This window comes from Atractosteus spatula, chromosome 2, assembly GCF_055471065.1.
Source record: "Atractosteus spatula isolate fAtrSpa1 chromosome 2, fAtrSpa1.hap1, whole genome shotgun sequence".
In the NCBI taxonomy this organism is placed as follows: domain Eukaryota; kingdom Metazoa; phylum Chordata; class Actinopteri; order Semionotiformes; family Lepisosteidae; genus Atractosteus; species Atractosteus spatula.
Genome location: NC_142707.1, coordinates 65,754,907 through 65,782,790, shown reverse-complemented (window position 1 = coordinate 65,782,790; position 27,884 = coordinate 65,754,907). Strand labels below are relative to the sequence as shown.

General features: G+C 45.2%; 1 protein-coding gene across 1 annotated transcript in view; it reads right to left on the bottom strand.

Annotated features, from left to right (window-relative positions):
• Positions 1-1,876: 1,876 nt before the first annotated feature.
• taf1b (TATA box binding protein (Tbp)-associated factor, RNA polymerase I, B) overlaps positions 1,877-27,884 on the bottom strand; it is a 36,944-nt gene continuing 10,936 nt past the window's right edge. Inside the window, exons 9-15 of the mRNA XM_088909423.1 lie at positions 22,860-23,007; positions 22,341-22,518; positions 21,785-21,828; positions 13,005-13,095; positions 11,099-11,169; positions 10,117-10,342; positions 1,877-2,199 (exon numbers count right to left, since the gene is read on the bottom strand). Coding sequence (XP_088765549.1) covers positions 1,998-2,199; positions 10,117-10,342; positions 11,099-11,169; positions 13,005-13,095; positions 21,785-21,828; positions 22,341-22,518; positions 22,860-23,007 — 960 coding nt within the window. The 3' untranslated portion in view covers positions 1,877-1,997. The remainder of the gene's footprint in view (positions 2,200-10,116; positions 10,343-11,098; positions 11,170-13,004; positions 13,096-21,784; positions 21,829-22,340; positions 22,519-22,859; positions 23,008-27,884) is intronic.

Genomic DNA, 27,884 nt, shown 5'->3' with positions numbered 1-27,884 from the left:
AAGTGATCTTATCCAAAAACAATCCAACTGGATGGGCTTGCCTTTCTCACATTTTTTTTACAGATGAGGACAATAGGTTCTGGGTCTTTAAACTCTGTGATAAAATAGGTTTAGCTGTAATTATAAAATAATTAAGAGTTTTGGTAGAGCAGAGTTAATGGTAATCTCTCCTCAGTTATAGTTAAATGAGTTTTTAGCAGACAGGCCAGATGGGCCAGCGGTCTTCTTTTATTTATAACATTTCTTCTGTTCTCCAACATGCAGCACGGCTTTTTCCACATTTCGTCTTCGGCTAGGTTCATTTCAAACGGGACCTTGTTAGGAATCGGAAATCCTAGTCTGGGTTCTTCTCAACACAGTTAGTAAAATGTAAAAGATTCGACTTTTCTTTCAATATTTAATAATTACAATGAAATAAATTGACAGATTTAACACCCCCCCCCAAAAAATCAAACTCAGCCCTTACTGAACTGACAGCCTGCACTTAGCTCAATAGACACGAACACGGACTGTGGTTTGTAACGGTCCCAAACAGGTCTGGCAAACAGAAGCCTCATGGGAGACTGACTGGCAAGATGGCATTACTCCAGCTACCAATTCTGCAGTAGGCTTGGGTTTCAGCAGGGGCAGTCACGACCCTGGCCTCTGCTACAAGTCCTCTTCTGGTAGTGTCCTGGGCACAGCCCAACTGGGACAGTGCCTTCCAGAAGCCTACAGCCACAGCCCCCGAGCAGAAAGAGGATCTCACTGAACGATGGTGATATGATGGATAATGAATTCCTTTATGGGTTTCTGAAACCGTGAACTTCCTTTTTTCTAAATGCATGTTTGGGAGAATGCTGCTCTTGTGAATATTCACTATAGCAAAACCACATCATCTGCGCTGGCATCGGCAGGTTCCTACTGATCTCAGGTGACCTTCACTGACAACAGACCGATATAACTTCCCTGTTGCAGCTCCTCGGGCCTGCGATTCCATTTCGCCTACAGCATGTCCAGGAACCAGAACCGGCGCGTTTCAGTACACGACGATCGGCGGCGGCCCACCCAGTCAGCACCCGCAGCGGCTGACGGAGCTGGTGGAAAACTGGACGCCTGTAAAAGGGGGCCAATTTCATCTGGGTCAGCCTCAAAAAAGCATCGCCCTTTCTGCTGCTCAGGGAACCCCTGATGGAAGCCGGGCAAGAGAACGGTCAAACTGAAGAGCTGCGAAACCAAGGGAGTAACTTCCATCCGGACTCATAAGTAACATCAGACTCCACATTTTATGCTACGTCAGCACTACGCCTGCTCATTCACACATGCGTCTCTCAGCTTTTCAGTTGATAAACCCTACACGCGTAAACGGATCTTCCACAAATGCATGATGCCTCATTGGACTGGAAGGTCCATTCAGTGACTCCTGGGGCAGTCAAAAACTAAGAAGATAAGAATCATTTATCATGATGAAACACATGCTTGGGCAGAGAGCCTACAAACCAATACAGTTACGGAACAAACAATTTCCTGTCCTTCAAAATGTTCAGCGCAGACTGTCCCTCCCTCATTCTTCATTGGCTGCACCTGGAAATAAATCTGTATTTTGAACCAGAGGAGGAAATCAATGATTTATTTTCACCTAATAAAAGTTTGGGGCTGTAGAGTGGCGCAGGGGTTAGCAACGCGGCCTCGCAGCACTTGGGCCCTGGGTTCAATTACAGACCTGGGGTGCTGTCTGTGTGGAGTTTGCATGTTCTCCCCGAGTTTCCTCCCACTGTCCAAAGACATACTGGTGGTATAATTGGCTTCTGAGAAAACTGGCCCTGGTGTGAGTGTCTGCGAGTCTGTGTGAGGGGTTAATTAGAATAACATTAACAAGGTTCCAGTCAGTAACATCTTGTTCAAAAGCTATTAATTTCAAAGTCCATTTTCATCTATACACACATTTAAAACAATTGCATACAATCCATGGTATATTATACAGCTCAATTAGTCCCATTTTCTGAGCTTCCAGGTTTTTACAAGGTATATACTTTCTGCGCCCGGTGTCTTCTAGTCTTTCGTGGGAGATGCCTTTTCAGTAATCTGCTTTCGACCTCGCACACCTCTGCGTGGATTTTAGCCACATCCACCTTCAGCAGGAAGGAGAAGAGACTGAGAACAAACAGGTAGCTTCTGGGCAGAACGGGCTCTTCCATCTCAAAATGAAGACCACATTTTCTGAAAGAAAAACAGACAGAGTAATTTAACATAAAGCAGGAAAGAATTTAGATAACGAATCAAGAGAGACAGCTCGCTGATACATTTGTCAAGTACTATATTTGTTGCTGTTTTTTTATATAAAGGTATGCTAAAGAACAAAAAATTTCTAAGAGATTCCCATTTTCAGTTGTTAAGCACTTTAGAAGCAGCTACACAATAATCAATCACAAAATAAAGCTTCACCACTCTGGCGCATCAAAGTCAAAAGCCTTATCTTTTTAACTGTAACGTCTGCATCAGCTTGCGGGGTTCAGGTGTCCTACAGGACAAACTGTCCCCATGCTGGAGGAGCCGTTAAGCTGGACTCAGTCTATATTCTCCATTGGGATCGCAATCTTCCACAGGGAACTTCGGAATGGCAAAGCTCGAGAGTGGGAGAGAAGGACTACCCAAACTGAGCTTAGAAGACACTAACAGCCGAATTTGGTTTTTAGATATTGACACCCTCTAGAAAGGGTTCCAGTTCCATTTTCCCATTCCTTTACACTCCTTTGACTTGTTTGTTTTACTTCCCAAAGGACCTGTACCTGTAGTACCGGTATCTTTGTTTATGTTTAAACTCAGTCGTAGGACAGTGCCTGGTTTTAAAAGGTTAGGGGATCAGAACCTCTTATCCTCTGACAAACACTGATCCAGTGTCTACTCACCCAAACCAACATCTTTTTAAAACTTAGAATATAAAGGACCAAATGATACTCTCATTTATTAAAGACCACAACACTTGTACTGAGCTGAAGGATGAACCGTAGCTTATCTATCATAGAATACCGAGGCTTCTGTCTTCATCTGGATATGTTTTTGTGCTAGAACACAAAAATCTAGAACAAAACTGTTCAATTCAATTTTTATTGGACCTATACGGTTAACTGACAAACTGAGATGACTGACATCTTGCTTGCAAAATATTTTCACCACAAAAGAGATGTAACACTTTTGTTTTGTGAATTACTGTCATAATCAACTTACAAACTGCATTTATTGCTTAAATGTGGGGTTAACAAAACTTATGCATCAATGTTCTTTATGAGTAGAGTTTTGCTATTAAGATCCAACCACATGTACTCTGTAACATACTGTATACACAAAAGAAAGAAGCTCTGAAAGAAAAGGCTGACAAAAAACTGCCAGCCTATTACAACTTGCTCAGAGCAAATGAGTTCAACCAACACCCAACATGCACATCCCACACACAAGCAGGAACACAAGTGTATACATACACACCTACAAGCCCAGAGTGCCTGGAGCACTGATAGTCATCTTAAACCTGTGTTTTAGTGGAGGGGGATCTCTTGGCAGTTAGAGACCTTTTTTAAACCTTTCTGTCCAAGAGGTATGTTGCAATAAAAAGATTGCCATCAAGTGAAGAGTGTGGTTTTACAGAAACCGTATGCTCTGAGCACACGCAAACAGATTCAAGAAACATCCAGCTAAAACAGTCGCCTGCTTCAGCAGCACGTCCTTCTGGGGAGTGGAGGCACCGAAACGATTGCTTGAGCCAGATGGCCCGAGAAGAGTTGCAACGATCAACCCTTTTCCCTCTCTGCATTGTCCACAGCGCATTTAACACACCACGGTGTCTTACTGGCCTCAGACGTCCCACACAAAGCCACTGCTAATCCCAGAGACCTCTCTCTTCTGTCTGCAGGCAGACAGGATTCACCCCACACACACTCACTCCCGACAAGAGCTTTCCATGCGTCAAGGTGTCTCTCTACTGCACGCATCTAGCTCGAGCTGTGGGCGGAATGAGGGGTTCTCCTGGTACAACCCAGTGTCCCAGGAATGCGTCTCATCCATCCAGCTCTACGCCTTACACCTCTTGTGTGTGCCTCACCCAAGAAACTGTCTCACAAACGGGGTCACTTCACTCTCTGGACATCTGAGGGTCTCAAACCCTGTTCCTGAAGGGCGGCCTTGTGTCAACACTTGAGCAGTTGATTAAACATTTATAAACCTAATTACTTTATTAAGTCATTAAGTCACATTTTTTTCTTAATCTCTTTTACAGTTGTTTACACAGGACGTTCACTTCATTAAAGGCAGAAACCTAGAAATCACCGCACAGACTGGTTAGGAGTATTACAATTAAGTAAACTAACTAAATAATTAGACCCACTACTCAACAGAGATTGTGGTTAGAACGAAAACCACGCCAGGCCCTCTAGAAATGGCCATATCCCCCCTGCTATATCTCTTCTCATGAATGATATAAAGAGAGGTCTCATTAACCAAAAGGTATCGTCCAAGCGATCCAGTCATCAACCTGCAAGATCTCAGTTCCTAATAACCTGTTTCTATAGCTCTTACACTCCATCTTCCTTTTTTTTAAACAATGTTATTTGTTTTATTAAGGTACAATAATTTTGTACCTTATAATAACTATTATTATTATAATAATAATTTAATAATTTAAATATAATAGCAGTAATAACAAAATAAGATAATAATTGCACCACCCCTGAATATACTTACCCCCCACCCCTAATCCCAGAGAAAGAAAAGGATTTAACATGATCAAATAATCAGATGTTTTGTAAAATTATTTCTTTAAAGAACAAGAGAAAAAGCCCGAACAAACTGAAATAATTACAAGATGACATACAGCACATTCTAGTTGTAGTGTTCCTAATATTCAGACTGGTAATATAACTTCCTAACTGACACCTGAAGAAGGCTTAGCAGCCGAAACGTTGCGTTTTTTCTCTTCTCTTTTCAGCATGGAATAAACCTATTACTTGTTCCTTTGCAGACCACGCATGCTACCAACCTGAACGACTTCCTATCTGCTCTTACTGTCAACGTAAGGTATACACACAGTACCTCACACTACTGCTCTGCATCCACACTGTCTGTTCACTGGCTTAACTCTTGCCACATCATTTCATGTGTGCGACATGCACAGTATTGCTCATCCAGCTTGTGCTCATTTTATTAATTTATTTTGACCATAATCCACATGTGTGAATGTTTATTGCAGCTACATCTAAAGCATAATCTCTGTATTTTCAGTCCCACTTGATAAAGGTTTCTACTAAACGACCTAAGAACAATTACATGAACAATTACACATGGTACTGAAGGAATTTTCTTTTCAATTGACAAACATCCGCATTTATACAGATCATCAGCTGCATTGCCATTTTGCCTAACAGTTAAACATGTAGTGTGGGATTACTGTTTGGAGTGTCTGTTTGCCTTTCCTGATCCAGGCGTTTTGCGAGGGAAAAGTTTTTTTCCTCTCCAGGAGATGTGGCCGTTAGTTTACCTGCGTGCACCACACTTTAAGTACACAAACAGCAGCAGGATGCCATGAAAATGAGATGCAAATAAAAGCCTCTTTTTTCCTCAGACGGCAGTAGCTCTTGTTAGCTATGACTAAAGTATGCTCAAGCTTTAAAAATAAAACATGTTCAAAGCTGTCTTGGGCTTTGTATCTACTTTAGGTAACTGAAGGCAGGGGTGCCCTGTGTTGTTTCTGGTTTTTATTCCAGCTCTTCCCTTTACTTAAACTAAATAAGTAAATAAGTTTCTATGCCAATTTCTTAAATTATAAATCACCTATGAGGTGTGAGATTTCGACCTCCGAAATATTAATGAACTGTAAACCAATTCAAACACATCCTCTCATTAGAATAATTAAGAGCAGGAAAAAGACCCCAACACGTGTGTGGCCTCCAGTCCCAGGACTGGGAACCCCTGTTCGAGGGGAACGGTTCAGTTACACCCCGATCTCCATCCAAACTTCACCAATAGCAAGCTGCTCCCAGACGTTAATGCTCACTGTTAAATTACAGTTGAATTAAAACACTCCTGTATAAACAGATGGTATAAATCACCATTCGAAGAAAACACTTGATGCCAATTATGTCCGCTATACTCTACATTGGTTTGTTATTATGAATTTGAAACATATTTTACGTGACAACAAGAGAGGAAATCCACCCATTGCAGGCCCTTAAATCGATTCCAGAGAGGATTTCTATCACAGAAGGTTCTCTAACAGCAGGTTAGACATATTCACTGTATGCATTTCTGAATTCATTTAAAGAAAAAGCAGTTATATGTATGTCTATCTTAACTGCAGTGCGCCCATTGCTTCACTTAACCTTTATATTTTAAAAATGGATACATGCAGGTGATCTAATACTGCTTTCCTCCCTAACCTATTTTAAACACTGCATTGCTATTAATATCCCTTATTTAGTTTCTCAGTTTTACAGCCGGGAAACAGGGATTTTCGTAAGAAAACATTTTTTCCCCCCTCAAAACAGGTCACTTCACTGCAGAACTAGAGCAAAGCAATTTCTGGTTTAAAATGTGATATGGGATTTGAACTATGAGCACATTTACTCATAGTTATAGAATCCCACAGCTTTAAAATAATGACCCATTCTCCTCTGTTATGAAACGACGCAATTCCAGCTGGCAGGAATGTATAAAAATACCTGAGGGTGGATCTGTCACTTCCCACAACACCAAAGCTAAAACAAAATGCTGCTTGATTTTTTTCATTCTTATTGTTAACATTTCAGCTCAACCACATTGGCCCTTCCAGAGATTAACGTCTATATATTTTTTTACTGCTATTTGTAAAATTGTAATTTAAGTTTCAGGTGGATGTTTTTTTTTTACAGAACCTATACAGGTTAACATAAAAAAATTCAGACACCTGTACTGTTAGATGGTTCAATAATTTGCAATGCATAAATAGACCTATTTATGATGTTTAGAAAAGACATGGCGTTTTGTGTTGATGTGACCAGGCAGGTCTTGAACTGGCCAAGGTATGGTATTCTCAGCTTGCATGATCATGCACTTTTAGAGTAAGGCATACCCAGCCCTCAACTCTCCTGCAAGGGTTTAAGTGGTGAGCCAAACTGATTTACAAACGGCAATTACACATTTAAAACGTGAGGTTCTTTATTCTTTGCCCTTGTGCATATCCCAGCTGTGCAGGGGCTAGATCACACCAATAAGTCAACAGGCTTTGAGCTGGTCACGCCTCATGACTCCCAGTCTAACGTCACAAGATCACGTATCACTGATCCACAAGACGGATCAGCAAGATGTATCGTTTACATTTCGATCTAGATGAGAACCTCATGACACCCCCTGGGCAATGCGTGAGGGGCGCAGTGATACAGTACATTCAGTCTTCTGTGCGACCAATGAAACGGAGACAGTGAGGCTCCGGGTGCAGAGCAGCCCAACAGGCCCCTTGGTACAGTGGGTTGGTCAACAGGGCTCTATCCAGGAGATCCCAGTTCAATTCCCAAAAGGTGCCTCCTGAAAGGCCCGCGTGCTGCAGAGCCCCTGTTAGACAAACAGTGGGCAGAGTGTTTACAGCCCTGCGCAAGAGAAAGAGCGGAGAGGGTATCTGTTCCAGGTAAACACCACCGCCAGTCCAGGGGAGGCGCTCCGGTACAAAAAGAACAAGGAAAGCGTGGGTGCAGAGTCCGAGATGAACACCTTGGGCCACGAGGACCTACGAGGTGTTCAAAATGGGAGGCGCTAGTGTCAGGCAGGAACACTCCAGTTGAAATCGGAGACTTTTTAAACATCTGCTAAATATCATTGAGGCTAGGATATGTATGTACTGGGTTATTGGGAGGAAACATAACTCCTAAGCCTGTTTTACTTTATGGCGTTCATCGTCATTATGATGTAGAAACATCCATCCATTTTCTGAGCACTTTGTCTAAAACAGGGCTGCGGGGCGCCTGGAGCCTATCCCAGCAAGCAACGGGAGCAAAGCAAGGTGCACCCTGGACAGGACGCCAGTCCACCACAGGGCAAACAGACACTGACATGCACACACTCACACACTCCAGGGCCAGTTTTCCCAGAAGCCAATTAACCTGCCAGTAAGTCTTTGGACTGTGGGAAGAAACTGGAGCTCCTGGGGGAAACCCCCATGAACGCGGTGAGAACATACAAACTCCACACAGACAGCACCCCAGACCTGAACCCAGAGCCCCAGCATCGAGAGGCAGCAATGCTGAAAAATGTTCACTTTTACATTTTTTACATTCCACTGACCATGCAACTTCACAGTGATCTGGGAGAGCTGCACCGATCACACATGTGCCCACGGATACACTAGGCCAGGCCAGCTCAACTCTGCTCTGGTGGTCTCGAACTCCTACAGCCGAGTTCAAGCAGGTGGCTGGATAATGCACTACAGAAAAAGGGTTGTCCTGTGGAAACCCAGCCAGAGACAGATGGTAACCTGAGGTTGTCACAGCTGAGCAATAACCAGCCCTTCCACCAACAGCGCAAATTTGTACCACAGACGTCATCTCCAGCACGCAGCCTGGGTCCTGCCCAACCACCTCCAGGCACTGAGGTACAGCCTATCCTTCAAGTGGAAACTTTAACCCAGGAAACCGTGAAGGCAAACACCTGACACTGTTCCTTTTTATCTGTAATCAGAGTTTGGCCTTAACATGACAGCAATCTGTCATGTGGAATCTCTGTATACTACAAAAGGAAATTCACAAAACAGAATCAAGGAATAACAATATTATCTTACAGTTTCATTATATGCTAGACACAGCTTTGTCCTCCAAGAACACACTGATTCAACTAGGTACTTATCCGATACTTTTTAAAATTAGCTCACTTTGATATTTCTGCTTTTACAAGGCGTTTTAGTGATTTTATTGTCATGTTCACTTGGGAGACTGCAATATGACCGATTTCACGTTACAGCACTGGAATATATCGATATATCCATAACATTAAGGATGTTTGTCTTTTTATTCTTGGCATATAAGAAAAACATCGGAAAAAAAATGTTTTACATAAGATAGAAATTGCTGGGGAGATATGATCTTTTTTTAACTGCTTACACTGCAAATATTCCCAGGCACAGTGGTTTAAATTGGCCCTCATTCACACAGATAGTTCTTTGTTTTTAACCCTCTTAGGTCACCGGTGTTTCTAGTTGTTCTGGGATCTGAGAGCTTTTCTTGAGAATCTTCTGTAGTTTATATAGCGCTTTAGATTTTATCCTGCAGCTGAGCACATATCCAACAAGCGATCTCTTGGAAGAAACCACGTTGCTAAATGTCGTAGTAAGCAACCAAAAAGATCTCATAATTATTCACAGCAAGAAAAGGATTTGTCACAATTGCAAAATGCGTCAGACGGTCAAGTCTTCAAAAAAAAAGAGAAAAAGAGAGCAAAAAGACAAAAGAGGAATGTCAAGCCTCAGTAAAATGACATAAATTGCAACTTTTTTGATCATGAATTTTTGCCCCTTCTTACAGAGATTTAGATACATAACCCCAGGCCAAGTGGAGTGAAATTCTGGCTCTGCCAATCCACTTCACTGCAGAAATCTTGTATATCTGGCTTGTTTAAATACTGTAACACGTTAATTATATAATCAAGCAGCCAGCTATAACAAAGACTTAAAGCTGGAGTGGATTGGCAAGGCTTGTATTTCATAATCCCAAAGTTATCCAAAGTGGACATAATGCTGAACTGCTCACTACCCATCTTGAGCAAGGCAAAACAGGAGTTGACGTTTAGTGTCCACTATGTCTCCAAGCGTGCATAGAAATGCCTAAGTAATTTAAGATTTTTCTGATTTTTCCCAGGCGTTAAGAAAAAAAGAAAGGAGTTAAGAAATGGACACGTCTCAGGGGCAGCGCCACCTGGGTTTGTCCATTTCAGTCGTGTCGGCTGACCAGTGAGGGCGGAGTTCACACTGGCTTCACAGTGGCTCCTCACAAACGTGTGTGTGTGTGTGTGTGTGTGTGTGTGTGTGTGTGTGTGGGGGGGGGGGATTTCAAGTGTTACATGAAGGAAAATGACAAAGACGTGGCTAATCCACGCCAAGAAATACCCCCCAATAAAATCAAACCTTACTGGGGTTCACAAGACTTGAGCGCGGTGTGCCAGTACTTGGTGTTGGAGACTCTGGAAGAGTCCGGCCAGTCTCTGATGACGGCGTCCACGCGGTGACGGTGGAAGCAGGGCCGCTCGGCACTGTCCTCCTCCCACGAAAACACGAAGCTGGAGCAGCTGGGCGCTGGGGGGTCTGGCGGCGGGCCCGACAGCTGCTGGAAATGCTGCTGCAGGTGTTCCACCATACCTGGGGGAGACGAGAGCCCCGCGTCAGCTCCGCCGTGGCAAGAGAAGAGCGCTGGCAAAGCTCACAGACGCGGCCCGTGAGTCAGCAACGTCCTGGACTGCAAATCTCCCCTCCCTACTGCTGCTGTGCAAAGAGCACTTTAAACAGAATTACTGCGGCTTCCACTTTTTAAATAAAGGATGAGCGTAATCAGAAGTAGAACACATTACTGGAAATAAAGACTGTACAATTATATGCAACACACACCTATTTAACAAGGGTATAGCAACACACCCGCAATAGGTCTCACTGACTGATGACCGTGTACAAATAAGGATGTTTCAGTAGTAACTGAATCATCACATGTGATAGCGTTAAGCACACTGAGAAGTCACATAATTAACAATTCAATCCGTTAAAGAGACTAGGCGAAATTTTTTTAAGACCGAAAAGGACCAGGTGTAAAGAATTCACAGTTCATGTTGTCTCTTGTTTTCCAGCTATGATAAATGCAATTGGTATCGCTGTGCGGTTTGGCAATTTCAATACATTTGACTTTTTGCGTCGTCCCGTTCCTGCCGGTGCAGGTGTTGTCATTTGCAAACAAGGCCTGCCGAGACATGCCTCTCTCTACAGCCTCTGTCGGGGACGGGCTGAGCGTGTCGAGTCGGCAGCGCCCATCTTCTCCTGACCTCGAGCCGGTCAACCCCGGAGTGGGTTAAGAAGCTGTAAGCCCGGGGGTGGGGGGGGGGGTGAAGGAGGAAAAATTTCACATACGTCTTCGCTTGAGGACGACTGCTTTCTCTTTCAGGGAGGGGTACAGCGGTTTGTAGGGTTTCCAAGACTGTCTGCAGGAAGACAAAAAAGAAGACAACCACCACCGACAGATTAGATTTCCTTACGCCTTCCCGTTTCTGTGATATTTGCGGTTTCATGCTCACAGACATGGCCAGTGAGTCAGCAGCGTCTTGGACCGCAGCCTTCCCTCCGTACAGCAGCAGGGTTGTCTGCCGAGGGACTGGGGTTAGCGGCTGTTGCGGTCTCAGGCCCCGTGCAGCTGGGGGCCCGGTCTGGCACTGGAATTCCTGCACTGCTAGAGGCAGAGCCACCCCAAGGGTTACTACCACCCTCGCCACAGGGGGCGCCAGCTGGAAAACTAGGAGATCGCTACACTGGAAGGGTTTCAGAAAGGGGGGCGGCACGGGGGCGCAGGGGTGAGCAGTGCTGCCTCGCTATGCCGGGACCCCGAGTTCAATTCCAGACTATTTGCACGGAGTTTGAAAGTTCTCCTTGCGTTCGGCTGGGTTCCCCTCCCGGAGGCTCGAACTCTCTCCCACCGTCCAGAGACATACTCGGGTGGTCGGTTCATTGGCTTCTGCTAAAATGGGCCCTGGTGTGGGTGTGTCTGTGTCTGTGTGTGCCCTGCAATGGACTTGTGTCCCGTCCAGGGTGTATCCTGCCTTGCACCCATGGCTTGCTGGGCTAGGCTTCAGCTTCCCTCCGGACCCTGAATTGGAAGAAGCAGTCAGAAAATGGGTGGATGGATTTTAGAAGGGGAGGGGGGGGCATTGATACAGTTTCAATACCTTTAATTAACACAGGTTACAATCACCACTTCTCCAGTCTTGGCCAGCACTTTAAGGATTGTTCTGACCACTCTCTTGTCATTGTGGTGGCTGTTTTGATACACAGGGGAAGATCTCATGCACGCCCCACCTACACAATTCGTGCCTGGTTATGACTTGCAGCTCTGCTTGTGCTCATGAAAGAAGGGTTTTGCTCTCAGCATGCGGTTTGTTTTGAAGACCTGTACTTTTCTGATTACGGGATTGAAGCTGAGCTTCCACAGAGCTGTTAACACAGACCACACACGTGAAGTACCATCACTGAAAACTGCTTCACAGCACTACAGACAGATATTAACGTTAAAAAGTAAAATCCAGGGGGTTGAATCTTTTGGTCATGGTAGAATCAATCTGAAGAATCACCAAATTATCATGTCTGGCCTTCAAACACCTTTCTAAATAGTAAAATATAATTTTACTAGTGTTTGTGTTTGCTCCGATTGCCACAGCAAGGGAGAACAGCTACATGCTATATACGGTAGTAGTTCAGGTGGGGAGCTGCGTCAGCATGCGTAGGCTGCAAAGGAACAAGTAATAGGTTTATTCCATGCTGAAAAAAAGAAGAAAGAGAACACAACGTTTCGGCCGTGGAGCCTTCTTCAGGTGTCAGGTGTTCTTCCAAACCTTCCAAACCTGAAGAAACCTGAAGAAGGCTCCACGGCCGAAACGTTGTGTTCTCTTTCTTCTTTTTTTCAGCATGGAATAAACCTATTACTTGTTCCTTTACATGCTATATATTCCACCTTCTGTGTAGGTGGCACAGACCAAATTAACTCTCTATTTCAGCTGTTCTTGTAAAGGTGTTTCCATTCAAATACGCCAATAGCAGTTTTCTCACAACGTAGATAGAAACAAAAACCACACAATAAAAGCAGGTTAATGATGCAATGGAAAGATAAGGGACGGAGCCAACCATAAGTACTCTGCCAGCTGTAAATAACTAAAGTACAAAACACACTGTCTGAGGGAGGAATATTTGACTTTGCCTTACATTTCCCCGTGCAAAAGAAAAAACCCAAAGAGATTTTGGAGTATAAGTGAGAGCAGACACCCGATACCTGGCCACATCCCGCTCCTCCTTCTCCAGCGCCTCGTCCAGCTTCTGCTTGACCGTCTTGAACCATTTCCGGAAACTGAAGCTCGTTTTCTCTGTTAAGGGGGAGAGGGAAAAGAGAGAAAAGGCCTCATCACTTCACCTACCAGATGTGCAAAAAGGCTATGAATATTCTGCCCGTGAAAGCAAGGGTGTTACCCTTTATGCAAAGGGTGGTGGGAGTTGGAACAAGCTGCCCAGCCACGTGGTTGAAGCTGATACCCTGGCTTTCATCAAGAAACTGGATGAGATCCTTGGATCAATTAACTGCTAACAACCAAATGGCCTAGATGGGCCACCCCTCATTTGTACTGTACTTATGCTCTGATGAGGGCACTGTGGACAGTGCAGGATAGTACTGTCAAGGCAAGCAGCAGCATTGCACCATGGGAAACTGTGGCAGGAGCATCAGGTTTAAATAATAATGGAAAATAACAGCTTGGTAGCCAGCATCTATTACACTGGCATTACAGAGAACATGGAACTGAGCCATTACACAAAAAGTAGTGTTTTTAGAATGAAGTCTTTCAGTAACAGTCTTGTCTACAGACAAGTACAACCACAATTTTACGCTGTGGGTATTACATTTCTGCTAAGAGTAAAGATATATAAAGAGTTTCTCCTTTACATACACACCAATATGGACAGAAATCATGATCAGGTTTCAAGTATATTTTAACATGTAAATAAGTTAAAATATCATATAGGACTTCAACTTGCTACCGTAAATACCCTTAGGGTATGACCAGTGGAGAAAAATAAACTAGTCCGTGCACATTATCCTCTGACAGTAAGTTAAGCAGAAAATGTTGCCTGGAAAGGTTTAAGACCTAATTTGACCCTCACACGGCAAACTGTTTCCTCAACACCTGCCAGCGACACACAACCTCAAAAGGTCATGTTTTCACCAAAAACACCTCAGCAGGGGGAGAAGGCAGTCAGGACGAAACACCCCCCCCTCCTCCTTACCTCCACCAACTTACAAGGTTAGCCCCAGAAATCCTCAACACAGGCCCGGAGACTGACACAACACTTATGGGATTAATCAGTCATTATTCTTCCTCTGCAGGCTTGGTTTGATAACTACATAACTGCTTTTTTGCGCCTTGTCTTGCTCTCAGCTGCTGTGACTGCATTCCTTGTATGCCCAAGCCAACCGTGCAGCAGCTGCCCTTAGGCAGTCAAGCCCTTTTATTCCCCTTCGGACAGAAGCAAGACATCCCTGCGTCCTCAGCACAGTCTGTTACTGTGTCTGTTAGCCTGTTAGCGTGACCTCCAGAGAGCACAGGGGAAGGGTCTTTCCTCAAAACTTCAGCTCTGGAGCACGGACAAGGCTTTTTAATATCTCAGCTGTAGCAAGGACTCACCATGTACAGCCGTGGTAGGAAAAGAAAACACATTTGAACCGGCCATCTTCAAACACTACAAACCTCACAAATCGGCAGAGTTATAGACCAAAGGGCCTGAGTCAGCCAAAAAAAAGCCCAGATTCACAGTGGTAGGCATCTACCACTACATCACGGCACATTAAACAAAGGCAGTCTAGCTGAATTCCGCTGCTTGCTTTTATGTTCTTTAGAGCGAATTCTTTTTCTTTTAAAGTTTAACTGTTGTCACAAGTTTTGACATTTCTTACTTGGGAGAACTAAGAAAGGGACGTGTTCTGCAACACTTTCTACAGGCATCTCACTGCCTCTCCATGTCATGCTTATCAGAGGCATAGTCATTATGTGGCGCGTAATAACTTTATATGAGTTGATGTCTTTCATGTAGTTTAACGTGTTTTTAAAGTAGCGTTTATATGTCCTAGTTTTAGGTCTTGGCGTATAAGGCCTAGCTGCTTGTATGCAAGACAAATTTCTGAGAAATCAGACAAAGTATTACCGTATCTTATTGTAGGCTTAAAACGTTATTTTGCTAGAGCTGCGATGCAGTTGCATGTCAAAAGTGTTCTGCTACACAAACACGCATGCAAAACCCTGCTGGCTCTAGAATGAAACAGTCGTCCATTAGTAGCTTGACCATCTCCCCCCCCACCCCCCGTCTCCTCTCAGATCGATAGGCTTCCAAACCCGGCCATTTTTAACCCTTACCCTGCTAATCCAGTTGGTTTCCTCTCATTACCAAAGCACCTGTGATTGAAGAACAAAGCTAAGCTGTCTGGGTATTTATAGCTGCACATACAGTCATTGACGTGATGTGGAATGCTGCTGAACAGACGCCACAGCATTTTTGTCTTGTCCGAGGCTCTGATTTCAGTGGCGTGCTTACCCAAATCGGGCTTTTGACTATCAACCTCTGAAGAGATCTGCGATTAGCCTGCTCCACACACACTGGTGCGTTTGCGCTGCCATTTCTCACATTTCAGCACATGCTTATTTTAGTTAAAATTCTAGTTTAGCTTATCGGGTAAACGTATTGTTTTCTCTCCCCCCCCGAAAGATGTTTGCAGATTATTATTGAACTTCGTGCAGGAATGACGATCTTCCCGTTGATAGACTGCCCCTTTCCAGGGCAATACTGTTCATTCACTGTACGTTGTAATCCACTGCACTCCCCTCACAACACAAAAAAAGTTTCAAAAATTACCTTCTAAACGTGAAGAACTATGTAAATTTGATTTAAAAAATCTTTTGTTTCCAATTGAACATAAGGATACAAGAGGCAGCGTCACATGTAATGGTACAGGACAATCACAGACACATGAACCTCTCATTATTTTTTATTTTGCACGCTCTGCGAAGAATTATAAAGGTGATGACCCAGGAGACACTTAGACGAGGAAACAGCTAATCAAACCTTTTGAAATCCCAGGGAAGTATTCAAATCCGCAAAACCACAGTACCAGTGCTTGGGACATCATAACGTTTAGGGATAAACTCAATTTGCATACAGGTGCCTTTTTCTTTTACTTTAACACTCCTGTGTCCGTACGGTGGATGCTCTGCAGTGTCAAAACTTGCCCAGTTACAATCCTTCAATTAAAAGGTGTTGCCATGAACTTTTACTTGTTTTTGCGATGATACAGTACTAGTGCTAATAACTAGAAACAGAGTGCAAAACGACGATGTGGGCATGGTTTTCTCTAATACCAAAGACTGAAGAGGCAAATCTAAAAATCTTTCATCCTAGCCTACAGGGCCCCAGTAAAAATCTCTCACAGTAGGAGTAATCACCCCAAAAACCTGAGCAAGAGTCCTGAAAGCTGGGATAAGGCTGAGAGTCCTTAAGGATGCCCCTGTGTTTGTTTCCTTTTCTCCTGCTGCTGCTGCACTTACAGCAACAACCAAATAAAAGGTGGTGGGTCAGGGCCTGACACTCCTTCAGATTAGTTCTTTGCTTGGCCCAACACGCCCAGCCTCATGCTCAGTCCTGCCTTTAATGCCGCCATTAACACCTCACGTCAGCAGCTCATAAGTGCCACCTAAGTCATTCAAAGAAAGGCATTTGTTACTTTTACTTTCCAAGTTCCTGGCAGTTGTCCTGGCTGGACAATTCTTTCCTTTCAAACGCCCAATTCTGTTTTACAAGTTGGGACTGATTTCTCAGAGCCTCACACTCAGACACTGAACCTGTTCATTAGCTGAAGGCTTCTTCCGCCTGCACGGAAATTCACCTTTCTCCTACCAGACTCCCCCAGTACCAGTATGGCACCAAAAAAAACAATGATGCACAACTTTAATGCAGTTGGGATTTGTACTAGGACCACCTCTCTTCTTAATTTATATCACGAGTATATATTATAGAGTTTGCAGATACCAAAGTTGGAGGTTTGGGAAACGTTGTAAAAGCAGCAGATGAAATTCAGAAAGATTTAAATAAAATTCACAACTGGACAAACGCCCGTTTGATGACGTTTAAAGTGCCGGGTTTTGCAAGCAAGTAGCAAACATGTAAATTATGAATACGAAATGGAAAACAATGAGGTGGAAGAGGCTACCTATGACAAAGAAGTAGGCATTTAAGTTGATGCAACATTTACATCTTGAGACACTAAGAGGGAAGCAATTCAAAAGGCAAACAAAAATGCTAAAATATACTGTATAGTTCAAATTGCATAATTTCAAACAATATTATGCAAAAGTGTATAAAGGACTAGTAAGGCCTGAGTCAGAATACTATGGACAAATCTGATCACCATCTTACGGACAAGACAGCGCTGCTCTGGAGTGGGTCCTGAGAAGAGCAAGCGGATACATTCCAGGGCTCAAGGGAATATCCTACAAGGACAAAGGAACTGAACATTTTTAATCTTGAACAGAGAGGACTACAAGGGGACTTGATCCAAGCATTCAAAAAGCTCAAAGCCGCTGTCAGAATCAACTCAAGAGGACTTATTCACAATGAACTAACTGGAGGGCACGTGTCGAAACGGAACGAAAGCACATTTAAACCCAAGAACAGGAAGCACTTCTCCGCCCGAAAGGCTGTGGGAGTATGTAAATACTCTGTTCCAGCTCTATAATGTTCGTCTTCCAGTGACAGTTGAGAGATGCCTACTAATACGGACAGATACCTATTGGAGAATTCTGTTATTTTAGTGCAAAGAATAGCCATTTTGGGCTTTCTTTTAAGGTGATTAACTTGAAGACAGGCTCTGCCTGCTGTAACCCATAATTACAGCAACAACACTTCTTTGTCTGATCAGATAAGTCAGTTGAGAGCGAACTGTCCTGCATGTTCATTACCTGGCCCAGGGGCTTTACGATATTGTTCCACAAGAAGACGCAACAGAGTATCTTGGGAAAAATGGTGAATGGCAGGACATTACACAGACAGAAAGACAGAAAAGATGGAGTCTTACAATGACATACGTTCATTTCTTTTTTAATTTAGTCATACCTGTTAAACAAGAGATAATATTTAAGGCATAATGTGGTCTAGGTGTACTGTTCCAGCATCAACTAATCTCTGAAGGTTTGGTATCCATGTCAACCCCCAGCTGAACTTCTAAACCACTTGCGTTAAACAATGTTCCACTCACGTGTCTGCTAGGTGCTACTGTGACAAGCCCAAGTGTCCTGTCTTTGTGGTGAAGGCTGTCACTAGGAATCTGACAGATTTCCAGGAACAGGGCTCTGCCACCCATGTGATGAACACATCAAAACTCAAACAAGTGGTTCAAATAACAACATCAGAGGTGCAGAACTTGAGAGACATAGGAGTGTAGGCCAGTGTCCCATTGCACAAAACTATTTAAGAAACAATGACATTATAATTTTCTTTCTTTGTGCAATTCAAAAGGCAAACCACTGCACTTAGCTGGCACAGATCTAAATACTTATAGCAGCAACAGCTAACAGCTGGACTGTAAGCTGGTCCCTGACAAAAAAAAAAAGATTTAATGATAAAGAGGAAACAAAGAAGACTTCAAAAGAAAGTCTTTAAAATGGCACTTATGTGGGCCACGTCTAGGTCAGCCCAATTAGGCCTCTCCCACTCCCTGGGAAGGCAGATGCGCCAAACCCAAGCCACCCCTGTACCTCTCCTGGTGTACCACATCAACACCCCGAGAAGCGACGACACCCCTTCAGACCCTGCTTACCCCCCCACACACATACCTCCATTTCACAGAATGACGGGCCGGTTTGCGGTTTCCATGACCACAGTAACCCCCACCACAACATTACTTTGTGTCGCTAGCTATTGTATAACACAGTCAAGTACACAAAATAGTCAGTACCGAGACGCGTTTATATCGTACTGTATATAAATATATAGTATTTAAAACAGTATCGAGACACATTCTTAAGTATTTAAGGCAAAGGGCAGTCTGTGTATTTGAACGAATGGCTGCCATTTTTGTTACCGATGATGGTTTCATCGGTATTTGCAGAAATGTTCACTCTGTCAGGGTGCTGTGTTAAACTAGGAAGGAGGTAGGGAACCAGGGCCGTCCACAGCAGTCAGGGAGAAAGATCTTGATAAAAGCTAAAAAAAGCCTAGTCTTGTTTCATTTACATGCTGATCTCTAGGTGTAGTAAACTATACTGACCTGACAAACATCTGTAAAAACAATATTTGGACTGTGTGCTCCTATAAAAATATTTTTTAGCTCACAATGAATGATTTTTTAACTAAAAGTTTAGATTATACTTTGATGATTATATTATCATATTTTTTGGGGGGTTTTAAACTAAAATTAAAAATAAACATAACCCATTATTTTTTAAATCTTCAAATTTAAAAGCAAAGTTAAAAAAAAAAACATTTTACAACCTTATTTTAAAAACGCTCATAACGTTAATAACACTGTTCCAGAAATCTGTCTTCCGAGACGGCGGTTGTTTTCATTGTAAATCTATTTTGGAGTAAAACTGAAACTGCAATTTAAGAGCTTAAGTAACATCAGCCTAGTACTGCCAAGAGTGAGTTTCTTAAAACCTTCTGAAAAAACAGTGTAAAGCATCAGAGAGAACATCAAGACGCCAACAGATACGGGCGACACAAACAGTCATATTAGAGTTCCTCATACTTGGAATTCTCGGACTATTCCATTGTCTTATATACAGTTTGTGAGGCTGGTGTTCCCCTCTATCAGACACTCAGGCTCGGTAAGAGAAAGGGGTACTGCCTGCAGATCACTGGCGTCTCTGCATGTTCAGGTTTAGGTTTGAGCTGAAAAGAAGCCTCTTTTTTTCCCCCACCGAGCGAGGACCTCCCTCTTTTTCAGCGCTGTTATCTAGCCGAAAAACATCTAGGAGCTAATGAAGCGATAACGAACATGCCACGGTACATCGCCAGCACTGGACAGCCGCTATCAGCGTTTGTATTAATGTTATCACTGTGATAAAGGCAGGCAGCGTCGGCGCTCACTGCTGCTTTGGCGAGTGTGAAATTCGGGCTTCACAAACGCTGCTCGCACCCTGGCAAGGTCTAGAGCTTGAAATTCACGAGTCGAGACGACCGACACCTTCCGGGATCATCCGCTTAAACTGCCCCGGAGGATTTGTGGCTCTGTGCAGGATCCACACACCTGTGCAGTCAGCCCTTACTGCAAACGCTGCCCCACCCCTTAGCCTAAGCCTCGCTGGATCCCTTTTCGCAGAACCTGTTCGATGACTCCACAGAGGAGCCCATCCCCACTGCAAATGAGCTCATTTCAATATCCTGCTTCTTCATGGAAAGCAGAGTTCCCTAAGGCTCATGGTAGTTGGAGAGCATCCACTTCTGTCATGGGGCAGCGAGGAGACTGGTTCAGTCATGCCCTCTGTGGAATGCGTGCCCAGCTAGGGCTGTGTGCACCCCACTTCACCAGCTGCTATATTTCCCCTGGCTATGGACTGCAAGCACTCAACTTCAGGACAGACGCAGAGCTGAGACAATCCTTTTCAGCATAATCCTTGTCCAAGACCTGAATCAAGAACTCAAACAGACTGAATGCTTAACCTGCACTGGGCACCACTGTGAGGGGTGAACTCGTTGAACTCGGGGTATGATTGTCGCATAGGCTGTGACGAGTCCCGGGTTCAAATCCTGAAAAGGCTCATTTGGCTTGGCTGTGGGGGGGGCCACAAGCTACCCAGATATGTTGTTAAAGCTGATAATCTTTCAAGAACGAGCTGAATGAGATCCCCGGAACAATGAGCTGCTAACTACAAAATGGGCTGGATATGCCTCTTCTCATTTTTTAACCTATCACATTTTTATGTTCACTGTACACAGCGGTAGTGTCCAATGCTAATATTTCTTTCTTTGCGTTACTGTGTAACGGCCTGTCTTCATTAAATTGTGAAACCATACAAAAACAAACATTGCAGTAAATTATGCGTCTTCAGTTTCGCTTTGCTTTGACAGATTCTAGCCCTTGGTTGGGGAGCCTGCATACTCCAGTGCCCTCTGCCCTGACCAGTGGCGCACAGGGGAGGCATCAGCGCAGCTTGGCTCTGGTGCCAGCTGCAGGACAGGTAACGCCCGTCGTCGGGTCCGAGATTGGCTTGTCTTGGCAGAGGCCAGCACCACAACCTCCCTCCCAGCAAGAGGCGCGCGGACCACACACGCGCCCTCCGACACAGGCGGCGCCAGGCCACACAGCTCTGTTCCACACCGCAGACCCACGGCTCGGTCGCCGGAGCTCGGGACCGGCTGAGCTCTCGCCCAGGACGTGGGACACACCCACCCCGGGCCTGGCACACCCAGGCATTCCAGCTCCAATCTGGCGTTCCGGGGAAGGCAGGGCACCTTGCTCAGGTGAGTCACCCTGCGTCGGCGCCGATGGCAACTTGACTTGTTGACAACTCGGCGGACCGTCCGCTACACATCCGTGGGTTTTAAGATGGACATCTCCGTGTTTAAAATAAAGTTGCGCTGGATGGAAGTCTCATAGCTCACGATGAAATTCTGGGATTGGACCTCGTACAGTTGTCTCTGATATACCCGTCTACGTCTGTACAGCAGTTACTCCCGAGGACCAGCCAAATACATACTGTAAGCACCTCCAGGAACACTCTTTTCAAGACTAAACTTACAACTCACCTTCTTACTACAGCCTATGCTTGACTGCCTTACAGTTCATCCTGCACGTTTGTTTATTTTTTTTAACTTTCATTGCATTTTTCTTCTTTATCACTATATACAGTGTCCTTGAGTTTGCACAGGTGCTTTATAAATAAAAGGTTTTTTTTATTATTATTATTAAACAACCCACTCACTGCTCCAGCCCTGGGGTGAAACTCTCTGGAAAATCAACAGCGTACACTTTAAAGGGCAAACCGGAACCATGAAGGTCTACACAAATTTCTTTACCTGCGTTTATCGTGTTTGCCGCCTGGGCTTTGTTAGACAAAATCCTGAAAAAAAGAGACCAAATGCAAGTTCAAAATCAGAAAGATAAATGTTAAATATTGCCAGCTGTGTTAAGAGACGTCACTTCGTGTGAGAAGGCGCGAGGCTCATGGTAGATGATTTACGAAACCATCTCTTGGTTTCTCCGAGGCGTGCGAACCAGATAGCAATCAAGCACATGGAAATGAAGATGGCTGCGTAACCCAGGCCTATGCAAATCTTTCCCTCAACAGTTAGCTCACAGTTTTACTTAATTTCATATTAAGAGTGGCTGGAGGGCATATTCAAAGCCGTACACAAAAAGCCTACTCAAATTAGAGGCTGAAATTAAATGAAAGTCTCTCTTCACCTCTGCAGTCCTGCTGGATGCCACCTCGCTTTTACTTCCTTGTTAATTCGTAATTTGCCCACGGGGCGAATCGGTCAAACACTCGATATTATCTTCAACCAATAACGATGATAATACCTTCCAACCTGCCCGTGAGCACGGACAGCCCGATTATTATTGCGAACTTACCACTCCATCTTGTCATCCAGCTTAAAAAGCAGCTTTAAAGTCACGATGATCAGGGCCGCAGCTTGGATGTCGTAGTTGAGGGGCTGTGTTTTTTTACGCAAGGGGTCATAGGTCAGGAAGGCCTCCTTGCCCATGCCAGTGTGGCTGATCACCCGGCGGACCCAGCTGTGGAGCTCATCTTCCAAGAACGCAAAGAGAAAACAAAAAACAAAACTTAGTGCGACTTTACAACTCACTGCTATTACAGCAGTTACAGCTGCAAAACATAACAACACATTTTGATATAGGTCTGATATTATAAGATATTCCTAACGTTGATACAGATCTCAAAACATTTCTTCCGCTTCCACTTGAAAGCCTCAAGCCTCACATTAAAAGATAAAATTTTGGAGGCAGGCTTAAGCGGGCAGGCCTGTGCGCTCTTGTTTTATTCCACCCACCATCGATAAGTCCAACCCACCGCAGGGTGTTGTGGCAGGGTCGCCGAAGGGCTCAAGCGCACCGTCTTTCCTCATTCACCTGGTAAGTTGGCCTCCATGAGGTACTTGATGCAAAGCACGCTGGGGTGCAGGAAGCAGTCCTCTGTGATTGGTGGAAAGCACGGCAGATCCAGGAACACTGCCACACGGTGCGCCTCCTTCTGAACGCTCTTATGTGAAGGGATGGACTGCAGGCCAGAACACACGAGAAAGAGTGTCACTCCTTTTCCTGTACAGGGATCGCGCGCGATAGCTCATCTTGAACCTTTTCTTGACATAAAAAGGAGCGGTGCCGTGGGCAGGTCTCTGGGCGTATGGCTGTCGGGTTGAAGGTTCGAGTCTCAGCTGCAGAAGCTGCTGTTGTGCCCTTGATAAGAGGTGCTTCACCCCGATTGCCCCAGTGCTCCCAGCTGTGCCAATGGGGGTACACTCTGTGGTGGACAGGGGCCCCAGTAATGGGGAGAGTCTCGTGCTCTCTGTTGACTTATCGCCGTGGAAACTACGATGAGCCCTGCCTTGATGAGCCATTGTGTTTGGAAATCACTACATAACACATGGACTGGGACAAAGCCCATGAGATTTGCGTAATAAAGAAAAAGGGAGTAAATACATAGAAGTTGTCTTTATTGGGACTGCTTGTAAGTGGCACCTAGTGTTATCGGCACCTCTCATAAGAAAAAGAAATGTTTCTGGATCGTTAGATGTGCAGAAAGGTTAATGCAAATCTGCAGGAATACTAACAGAGGGAAGCAGCACTATTATATCAGCAGGTTCCTCCAAATGCAGTTCTTGCACCAGAACACAAGGCTCCGTGACCTTCATGTCAGCATCTTTTCAGGATTATTTTGGATTCAACACCAGGTGTTGAAAGGTTTATGCAAAGGAGCGTCATTTCAAAAAAGGCTCAAACTAATTTTCAAAATTCCTTCACGGTTTGGCACCCACGTCTCTTACCAACAGCAAAAATAGACATCGGCTGGATATTAAAGGAAGAAACAGCTTCTGAAACTCCAACAGAAGCCAAAAGCTGGCCAAGGAGATGTGAAATGCAACAGGAAATAAAGAACAACAACAACAACAACAACAACAATAATTCCTTACACTTATATAGCGCTTTTCTGGACACTCCACTCAAAGCGCATCACAGGTAATGGGGACTCCCCTCCACCCCCACCAGTGTGCAGCCCCACCTGGATGATGCGACGGCAGCCATAGTTCACCAGTACGCTCACCACACACCAGCTCTCAGTGGGGAGGGAGAACAGAGTGATGAGGCCAGTTCAGAGATGGGGATTATTAGGAGGCCATGATTGGTAAAGGCCAGGGGGAAATATGGCCAGGACTCCGGGGTTACATCTCTGTTTGTTTCGAGAAACGCCCCGGGATTTTTACTGACCACAGAGAGTCAGGACCTCAATTTTACATCTCATCCAAAGGACGGCATCTTCTTTACAGCACAGTGTCCCCGTCACTATACTGGGGCCTTAGGACCCACACAGACCGCAGGGTGAGCGCCCCGCCCCCTACAGGCCCCACTTCCAGCAGCAACCTTAGCTTTCCCTGGAGTCTCCCATGCAGGTACAGACCAGGCTCACACCTGCTGAGCCTCAGTGGGCTTCCAGCTGTGAGCTGCAGGGTGATATAGCTGCTGAATGTGGGTTAATAAAAATCCCTAATTGAGACACTGCTGTTGTACCCTTGAGCAAGGCACAGCACCCAAATTAATTCAACCTATGGGGTTGTCGCTATAAATGGGTGCATTTACACCACTGGTACAAATGTTAACATCAGCCAAGTAAACCTGCACCGTCAATCAACGAGAAAATCCTGAACCCCAGGCACACAAGAGCGTGATTATCTCCAAGCCCGGTTACCGCCACTGAGGCACAGCAGGCGGGAGCGCCAGCAGGCGAGGGGACAAACCGGAATGGCGATGATCGAGGGGCAAGTAGGAACAAGCACGAGTTTCTGTTGCACAACACCGCTCGGGCGAGCCGATTACAGTCATTCAGTGGAAACCAGAACGGCGCTCAAAAGCCACGTGTTCCTGTGCCACCACTCGCCTCGTGTGGGCATAGCGCCTCCGAGAACGAGAGAGTCGGAGCAGGAAGGTTGACTCGCACAACCCGTGAAGGACGGTCACACAGGGGGGTCCCTGCCCGTCTCCCGTCAGGCCGCAGACGCCTGGATTAAGGTGGGCAGAGGTTTCTAAGACCCTGCACTTCTAGTGAAGCTGCTGAGAATTTTCAGGAGTTTATACTATCGAGGTTTGTTTCTGTAGTGCCTGGGGCAAGACATCTTTTTATTAAAAAAACCCCAGAGACCACCCTCCCTCCCCCCCGGGTCTGCAGGTTTCAGACGATACTCAAGGTGACCTCCGTTGAGGAGTGAAGTGCGGAAACGTGGAGTTGGCACAGCAGGAGGAGGTGGGGGGGTGGGGGGGGAGGCAGATACTGTTTTTCTGCTCGCACGTCTCCAGTTACACCAACAAAAGACCGGGATGACATACTAAATAAGGCTTATTTGTTTTCTTTGAACTCTAAGAGAAACTGTCTTCTTTTTTTTTTTCCCAGCGCTTGGCATTCACCCCCCCCCCGGCCCAGATCCAAAATAATAAACGCCACCGGCTGACAAGCGCAGAATCTGTCAATAGCCCTCCTTCCCTCGCTGCTTGGACTCCCCCCCCTCCCTCACCAGGTCGGGTGAAACGACTGACCTTGGAACGAAGCGAAACGGCGGTCGCGACTGGTGTGAAAAGGGTGGCCTGGGGCGGGGGGAGGGCTGCGGCCTACAAGGGGGCCCGTTCTCCTAACCGCTGGGGGCAGACAGCCGAACGCGGCGCAGTACACAGAGGTGCCCGCCCCCCTCGCGCTTCTCGAAGAAGAACCGATTGGTGCCGCCCACCTCACCCGGAAAGCCGCCCGCGGTCAGGGAGAAGCCAGCGGGAAGTCAAGGAGGAGCCCTCGCGAGCGGATGGCTCACGGCGTCACGTCTCGGCCCGGGAGACGGGAGCAAGAGGCCTAGGCCCCTCCGCACACACGCGCGCCCCCCCGGCGGCGCCTCCTTCTGCCGAGGCAGCCCGCCACAAGAGGGAGGCGCAGGGCGGAGTCTGGCGCCCTTCGGCGTGGGCCGACTCCGGCCCGGCGTCCTTCCCGATGACCAGGGCCAAGCGACCGGCTCCAGGTAAACTCAGTCTCACAGACTCAACTCACAGACCTAGCTACTCCACACGAAAAAAAAATACAACTAGAGAGAGGCCTCAAGTTGGCTTGTTAAAAAAACCTATCACTTCGTATGCTGGAATTTGGTAAAAGTTGCTCATGTTATGGCTGTACAATGTTTTCCTTAATTTAAAAAAAAAAATCGTTTCAGATATACAACTCCTAATGCAGGGTTGCAGCTAATTAATAAAAAAAAGTTGTCACATATCTGTTAAGAAAGAAAAATTCCAGCATGTCCAGCAGGTGTGTTGCTTCTAAGTAATTTTGCTTTCGTTTGTTATAAACGACCGGTATAAGGTTGCAGAGATTTTTAAAATTCAAACAACGTTCATTACCAAGCTCAACACCGACACCTCCTTCTCTCAGCCTGTAGCCAAAATGTGACAAAAGGTCCATATACTCTTCTAGGCCACTTTTAAAAGCTCCAGCTTTTCACAAGATGTGGAAAATGCCACGCAGGACAGCGCTATCCAGAAAGAACTAATAACTAATAAAGAGCGAATAACTACAACAGGGTAGCTTTAGTAGAGTACATTCACATGACTACTGGAAAGAAGGTCATCTGACGGGGAATGGGAAATGTTCCTGTTTTTCCTGATATTTTAGTCGTAGAGCTGGGCTTTCCAGTCTTAATTCTTCCTCCCCGCCTCACCCTCACGGAAAACTCTTGCTGTGGACAGAGGGCGGGGGGGGGGGGGGCGTTGATGTAGAAATGGAGGGGTAAGAGCACAAGTGTGTGAACTTCGAGCTGTATGATAGATAGGCGGGTGATGAGCACAAAGCACTCAGTGACAATTATCAGTATAAACCGCTCCTGCCGTTTCAATAACTAGATCTTTCTGGCTTTAGAGCACTTCCAAGACGGCCTGACCTCCTGGAACTTACTGTCCTAGGGGAAGTGTATCCAGGGACACACTCTCCCCTCTTCCTGTCAGCTCTTGGGAATCTTGCACTGAATTTGTATATAACCCCACAAACAAACACCAAGACCAAAACCGCATCCCTCATGTCACACTATTCCTGTAGCAGCAGGTCTGGCTGTACAGTATGTATGTTTTTTCCCCCCCATGATGAGCTGAAGCAGTATACATTTTTAAAGTTAGGTTATTGCTTCATCTAGAAAGAGAGTGCTTCAATAAAAAAAAAAAATAAATGTGTGGGCTTGCAAGAAGATTTCATTTGGTTTAATTGAGAGCTACAGACAGTGACACATAACCACGCCTTAAATGAGAAATAACAGGTTCTTAGAATTTGCACTAAAACGGCACATATTGAATAAAACTAAACGTTGGCACAAGGCCCCGCAGAAATGATCCTCCTGTGCAGGTTCCACATGAGACGCAACAGCTTCTCTATGTGCAGCGATATAACTTTAACTAATCGCACGTCCGACACTGATTCAACAGCGGACAAAATTTTAGCTTGGTGCCTAAAGCAGCCATGGATATAAATTTACAAACCTCACCCTCTGTATTTCTAAACAAAGTGAAACCGGACAGGAATAACAGATTTCTTAACTAAACCAGCACACAAAGCAAATCCATTGGGACAAAATGTAATCGCCGCATTGCAATAACAGTTAGAATGCACTTTGAAGTGTTACACTCCTCTATGCATTTTCAGATCACACGGACGTCTTAAAAACTCCGGGAACAAACAGCGAAGTGTGGTTCTTCCACAGTCAACCGCAACACCGAGCACCTGACTTCGGCGGAGGCTGAGCCCTTCGTCTGTAAACACAAATGCCTCAGGGGTTCCATTTAAGACCATGCAAATGGATTTTTGTTTCCACCACAAATATTTAAAGAGCATGTTTTGCATACACAGAAGGATGGCCCTAATTC